The 7,405-nt window shown below is 38.9% G+C and overlaps 1 protein-coding gene across 2 annotated transcripts; it reads left to right on the forward strand.

Moving 5' to 3' along the window:
- Positions 1-1,052: 1,052 nt before the first annotated feature.
- On the forward strand, positions 1,053-5,425 carry ankrd49 (ankyrin repeat domain 49). 2 transcript variants are annotated; one of them, XM_044027338.1, is made up of 3 exons: positions 1,053-1,139; positions 1,903-2,137; positions 4,527-5,425. In XM_044027338.1, the coding sequence occupies exons 2-3, from the start codon at positions 1,922-1,924 to the stop codon at positions 5,001-5,003; spliced, it is 693 nt and encodes a 230-aa protein (XP_043883273.1). In that variant the 5' UTR covers positions 1,053-1,139; positions 1,903-1,921; the 3' UTR covers positions 5,004-5,425. The 2 variants fall into 2 exon arrangements, with proteins under 2 accessions (XP_043883273.1, XP_043883272.1); XM_044027337.1 differs by lacking the exon at positions 1,053-1,139 and adding an exon at positions 1,146-1,295.
- Positions 5,426-7,405: the final 1,980 nt, after the last annotated feature.

Genomic DNA, 7,405 nt, shown 5'->3' on the forward strand with positions numbered 1-7,405 from the left:
TTATTTGTACGGGTGTAAAATGAGCTCAGAAAAAGGTGTTATTAGGAAAAGGGTACCTGCACATGATGCTCCACATTATGTATCACAGCAGATGTATTTGTCTGGCTGTTAATAAATGGAGAATCAAAGATCAAGTCAGACGAATACAAGGCAGAGAAATTCAATCTGACTTAAAAAAAGGAAGGTTTTAAGTCTAACTAAATACAGAGAGAGTGTCCGCCTCCTGAAACTATCACTCACAATATGTCCACTGTGCTTTTGTGTATATTTTTAAAGCCATGTAAAGTAGATCACACCTACATCAAAGGCAACTGCATGAGCGCTTCATACTTTGTTCTAGACCAGAGGTGTCAATCTGGCAGCCCCAATCAATTACATGTGGCCCACGACTTAATATCATAATATAATGGTAACATATCCTACAACCTCCTCCTCCTTTAAACACAGCACGTGTGGCTGAGGCACAGCTGCCAGAATACTGACAGAATATGAATATGATAATAGCCATATATATGTGTGTCTATATATATATATATATATATATATATATACTGTATATATATATACACACATATATATATATATACATATATATATATAGTGCCATATAGTAATAATAACACATCACATTTTTAAATGTATTACATTAAATGATGTATAAGCTTGTTTGGTTTTGAATTACAGTGGTCCATGTTAGTATTTATTTTATTTTACATTTATTTGACATTTATGTTTCATATTAATAGACTGCATCAATTACATATGTTTTTTATTGTGACACATACATCATTCCATGACAAAACAAATACCTTTACTTTGAAATTCTGAGAAATATCATCCTGGTCCTTTGAGTTTTATTTTGTCTGTTTGTTTGTTTGTTTATATTCCTGTAAAACCATCAGACTGGATTTAGTCTCCACCTTTAAGCGTTGACCGGTAGATGGCAGAATTGTGTTGACATACGACTGGACTACTACACATTGTGTTAACGAAGAAAAAGAAGAGAACGGAAGCTACCAGACATTGTGGGTAATGTCGTCTTGTAATCGTCGATTTCGCTGAATGCTAGAAGCAAAGCAACTACACAGTCCACATGTCTTTGCTGCAGTCACTAGTGTGTTTTGAAATCGTCGTCTTGGGTGAGTGTGAGATTCTGTACATTTTCGTTCTCGTATGATAATTTAACCTCTCGACTGACTGAGAACAGACGCTGTTAAGACACGTCACTGAAATATTAGTGGTAGCTACATGGGATGTCAACGTCCAGTTTTTAACGGACACTTGCTGGACCGAAGGTAACGTCAGCGTAATGTTTATATACGTAATTTAGTGTAAATGTTACTGGACAGTTACGTTCAAACGTTCTACTTGACGCCAAGTCCTGTATTTACTTTACTCATTCCAGTCCTACTGTGCGCAAATTAGCAGTTACGCATGGAACGTAAATGTGCGCAAATGTTACGTGTTGATTGATTCTTCCGAGCCAATATAATATTAACTGGTGTTCAATAACTCTACTGTACACCATATAAAAACAATATTAACTGATTGCATGCAAATCCTAGTAGATTGCCAGACAACAGTGTCTGGAAAACATCCACCATCACCAGCAACCATGTTACATTCGAGTTGTGATTATCTGATTATTTATTTGTGTTATCAAGTGGCCTGTGTAAACCTGTATAAAAGTTCAGACGTGAAAGAGTATTATCTGTAATATATGCATTTGGTGTACACACAATGTACAGACGTCTTTATACCACACATTCAACTCAGTGGTTGTGAAATTCAATCAAATGAAAGTTATTGTATAACATTGATATTACTTTTAGAATGTTCAGTTTCTGTCACACCCTCTCCTCCACGTCTAACATTAATTCTACTTTATTTAAATTACATCAGGTTTGTCTCTTGGACTTCAATGATGGCATTTCCTGAAGATTTTAATCAGCTTGAGTTGTTGAACACACATGGACATCTGATCCCCCGCGGAGCCAGCAGCCTGTGGACCGGGAGCAAAGAGAATGAGGAGGAGGAGGAGGAGGAGAATCACAGTGAGGAATTGTATCTAGAAAAGGAGCAAGCTCTTAAAGATAAACCAGTGGAGCTCATTCTGTGGGCAGCAGAACATAATCGTGTAAGTGATCAAAAACCTTACTCATTAAGTGTCTTTAGTGTCAAGAGGTTAAGTGTTAAAGAACAAAAGCCATGTCCTTATGTTGTATATTTAATTAAAAAATGTCCTATTATCTTTAGTCAGTTTCTGATCAACTAAAACTCATTTTAATTCCATTCTACTCAAGGAAAAAACATTTCACTGCAGTTTGTTAATACAAACGTTTGATACAGTTTTAATAGAGCCCAGAATCCTGTAAAATGATACAGTGTATGTATGGAGACAATTTAACAAAGATGCAACACCATTTGCAAATGCAATGCAATCTAACTCGTGCTTACAGAAAGTAAACAAAAAGGGAGAGTAACTGTGATAATCCCTCTCTTCTTGTTGTTGCCCTGAGGCAAAATTTACATAATCAAAACCTTTTTCATGTTGTTTTTCTCTTCAGAAGGTCAAGATCAGACACATGAATCCAATTACTGATGATTACTCAAGATGTTTAAAGCGTAACTAAACCTCTTCTGCAGCTGACTCAGACTGAGTGTTAAGGGGGGCGAGAGCAGACCAGTGGTCTGGTAGTGAATTCTGACACTGAGTTGCAGCTGCCAATATGGTGTTATGTGCTTCACTCCGTTTGGTATCAGGCACGTCGTTTTCCATTTTTATAGAACCTCCTCAACGTGGGTGGAGTTATCATAGCACAGCTGCACAAAACTGCTGTAAAAAAACCCAACCACACAAACCTGTGATGAGTAAAGCTGTTTTTTTTGGTGTACTGAATCATTAGAATCAGTTAATTAAAAAGAGTAGTTCAGTACTTCCTGCATCACTGGACTACAGACTCCGACTGACACAGTCACTGAACTAAAATATGGCCGAACGGGTTGTGATTTCGGCTCATGGTCGCTGGCTTTCAGTAGTGCTGTTGCTAAATACACCAGACTCCTCTGTTAAATATTGAGATTTTAGAAATGTCTGTGCTAAATGTTGGAGATTAGTGCACGTTTTCAGGATTTTTAAGTCTTTTGAACTGATCGACAGTTTGGCATTCTTCAGTTTGATTCTTGTGTTGGACGTTGACTCTTCCAGTGACAACACTCTCTGCCAATCAGTGGCCGGCAGTCTGTCGACGTCACATTTTAGTATTGGCAAGATACAGAGTAGGTGCCTAAAAAATAAAAATAAATTCACTTAGACTAAAATAGCTATTGGCAAAATTTAAATGCTGTCGTTCTGGTGTTTGACCAGAGAGAAGCAGAAAGTAAACAGATTTTTAACACAGCTGTGAAGATTTGCACCTGGATCAACAAATAACATTACTAGTTACACTGATTTTCACCTGAAAAAAAGTGGATAAGGGGTTTAGTTTAGTTACTTTTTAAATCATTTCAGCTATAAGTGATTTCAGCTTTTAGTGCAGTGGCAGTTTTTTGGTACATGCTATAAAATAGGTCACTCAAATATTGTCAGATATAATTGATTGAATTTAATTTGACAATATTTGAGCATGATCAAACATGAACACTCCTAACATGCAACAGGGCATGTTCACACCATAGATTGCCATATGGCAATCTACTCCTGAAGTTGCATGTTTTATATTAAAAAATATTTAGCCTCTGATCATGTTTTGAATGTGCTTTAATTAGAAAACCTGATGTTTTTCACACAAAAAGCCATAAAAAAACGTTTTAGAAAAAAATTTAGATTATCAGACTCAAACGTGCCATTAAGCACTTTAAGAGTTACTCAGCAGAAATTAATTGCAACCATTCTTTCTTTAACAAATCGGCCAAATTAATTTTGAATGTAATCAACAGAGAACGAGTTTGCTCCTCTTTTCATAATTTCACATTTAAGAGGTGTTAATGGATTTCATTAGCATTTTAATGTCTAAAACACTCTTTCTCAAAGAGCAACAGTTTCAAGTAAAACATTGAAGATGTAATGAGTGACCTTTTGGTGATTTTGTTGTTGTTTCTGTTGAATAAGTGTCAAGGGTGCTTGGCAGCTACAAACCACCTGCAGCACTACCAAGCATGATGTGAAGAGTAATGCATTGAAGTAATGATTTTGTTTTGATAATGATTGTGGCTGCTTCACTAAAAACACATTTTAAGATTTAGGTTGTTTTTTTCAGTCTGCCTCAGTTTTGTCTTTGTGAACAGATGGTGAATACGCTATGTCAAGCAATGCTATCAGACCTGACTGAGGCTGTGTTGTGTGTTGTATGGGTTTATCCCTAAATGACAGGGTTTTTTGAACTTGGGTGAAATTCTTTCGTGGACGCTTCTTTCAGACCCGAGCTGAATGTAACGGATCTTTGTCTTATTTTTAAAAGTTACGCACTACAGTTTTAATTGATGAGTTTGTACCTTGCTGATCCTAAGCATATTTCTTTCTCCAGCTTTCAACAGTGCATAGGTTATTAGCAACTGACCCTTTGCTGGTGCACTGCTGTGATGAGGACGGTTACACTCCCCTGCACCGTGCAGCATACAGCGGCCATGCTGATGTTTGTTCTGCTTTAATCACTGCGGGCTCTAAAGTGAATCCCCGCACCAATGACGGCTGGACACCGCTCCACAGCGCCTGCCGCTGGAGCCGCGTCACCGTGGTGAGTTTCCTCCTGCAGCATGGAGCTGAACTGAATGCTCAGACCAATGGTGGACTCACACCACTGCACCTTGCTGCCTCCAACACCAGCTCCTCCAAATCAGACTCCGCCCACACCCTCGAGCTGCTCCTCTCTCAGCGTCACCTAAAGGCAGCACTTCGCAGTCACTCTGGGGAGACAGCCAGTGAGGTGGCTCGTCGTAGTGGTCCCCTTCACTTCCTATTTGAGATGGTAGAAGACTATGTCAGTGTGATTCCAGACACGTGACCACGTTCATTTACGTTTTCAATCTGGAGAGCAGGTACATTATGGATTTTTAATCTAATAAATATTACACGTCTGAAACCCAGATGATGTTAATTTTAGCATCAATTATCACAGAGGAAAGCATAAAAATATTATATTTAAGAGGCTGAAACCAGCAAACGCCTTCAAAAATAATATAATAATTGATGTTCATGGTCATTATAATAAATTAATCCTGTAGTTTTAGAGATACGTTGTCTCATTTATATTGTCTTTATTTCTCTCTCGCTCTCCATCTCCCTTTCACTCTTCCCTCTGCTGTGTCTCTCTTTCTTTCTCAACCTCCCCACCTGAGGCTGATGGCCACCCACACTGATCCTGCTCATTGTGCTGTCCTTTCTAAAAAACAAAAATAAAATAAAATAATGATGTCCTTGCTTGAACTGTGCCCAAACGTTTGCTTTCCTTCTACGTTGGATTTAACAGCATTATTTAAGAGCATGGTCCTGTCTTGCCCCTTTTTGACCATGACTGCCCATGACTGAAATGTCTATCTAAAAATAAATTACTGAACTGGAATCAGGTTACTTTGACATTTTTGTCAATATTCTAAGACCTAAAGGGAGAAACCTGGCTGACATGATGAAGAAAAAGAAGGTCAATTTATTGTGTGTGTGTGTGTGCGTGTGTGTAAGAGACCAGGTGGAAAGGAAGCAGGGCCAGGACCATCTGTGGATTTAAACTGTTCTATCATGGATAGAAAGTGAAATGTGGTAGGGGTACTCTTGAAGGAAGAGCATGTGAAGAGTGTTCTGGAGGTGATGAGAGTGTCAGACAGAATCATTAGTTTGAAGCCAGAAATTGAAGGTGTGATCTTGAATCTTGTCAGTTTCTATGCCTCACAAGTTGGTTGTCGGTTAGAAGAGAAAGAGGAGTTCAAACGTCAATGGGCGTGTTGATGAGGGGAACAAAGGTGATAATGCAGTGTTGAGTAGGTATGAGGTTAAGGAGGGGCTGTGGCAGAACAGATGGTTGTGGATCTTGCAAAAAGGCTGGAAAGGGCTGTGGTAAACGCATATTTCAGGAAGAGGGAGGAACATAGGATGACCCATAAGAATGGAAGAAGATGCTCACAGACAGACTGTATACTATGCAGAAGATACAATCTTAAGGAGATGGGGGACTGGAAGGTGAGGCCAGGGGAGAACGTGGCAAAATTAGGTGATCTGTCTGTAGATGACTTTGGAAACCAAGAAGAGGAACCCAGTGAAGGCGGAGCCAAGGATTAAATGGTTGAAGCTAAAAAAGAAAGAATGTTATGCCAAGTTTCATGGAGGAGTTGTGACAAGCTTGGAGAGATAGTGAACAATTACCAGATGAATGGAAAAGTACAGCTAAAGTGATGAGGGACACAGCCAAGAAGGTTTTTCCTCTGGACATACTCAGTGGTGGAACAAGGAATTACAGGAAAGTAAAGGAAAAGGATGGCATCGAAAATGTGGGACTGCCAGGGAGATTAAGAAAGTAGGCAGGAGTACTGGAAGTCTAGGTGTGCGGCAAAAAGGTGGTTGAAGTGTTTGGAAATAAAATAAGAGAGATGGTTTGGTCATGTGAAGATGACGGATGGTGATTATATTGAACAGAGGATGTTGAAGCACAGAGAAGGATCATGGATGTTGTGAAGGAGGACTGTGCAACAGAAGAGGACACAAGGGATTGGACAAACATGTTTATCAGCAAGCTACAAAGGTCTGTTGACGATCATTTTGTAGGGACCATCATGTCTTTACCTGTAATTGAAAATCTTAAGTGTACCGCTTAGTCATATCGATGCCTGAGTCACCACACAGGGATAATTGGTCACATTACAGAACTGGATTCTAATTACACTGTTGGTGCAAGGACCGCATTTAAAGTAAACAACTTACTAAACATACTATTCATAAAAATATACAGCATGTCAAGGTATTAAACTCTGATTGACAAATCTATACAGAACCATGGTATATATGCTGAACCATGTACCATGTCTGTATACAGACAAGGCAAGTTTATTGTGTAGCACTATTCATACACAAGGCAAGTGCTTTACAAAGGCATTGTGAATAGCTCCATTACTACTTTCCCGTCAGAAATCAGTGCAGCATCAACAGGATAGAAAAGTGCCCATACATCAGACTGTGAGAGCACAGCCAGTCTTACAAAAGCTAACAAACATGCAGTAAAGCTACAAAAGAAAGAGACACAATCTAAAAACTAAAGATGAGATGAGATCCTCGGGAAATGTATTTAAAGTGCATAGGCCTCATCACCTGTTGTTCCCAACCTTTATGTACCAAGTTTGACTGAGGCGGTGAAAAGGTAGACTAAAGGCAAATTAGATGATAAGTGGTTTAACATTTAATCAGCAAAGGAGCTGGTGA

Source organism: Solea senegalensis, linkage group LG6, assembly GCF_019176455.1.
Source record: "Solea senegalensis isolate Sse05_10M linkage group LG6, IFAPA_SoseM_1, whole genome shotgun sequence".
Classification (NCBI taxonomy): domain Eukaryota; kingdom Metazoa; phylum Chordata; class Actinopteri; order Pleuronectiformes; family Soleidae; genus Solea; species Solea senegalensis.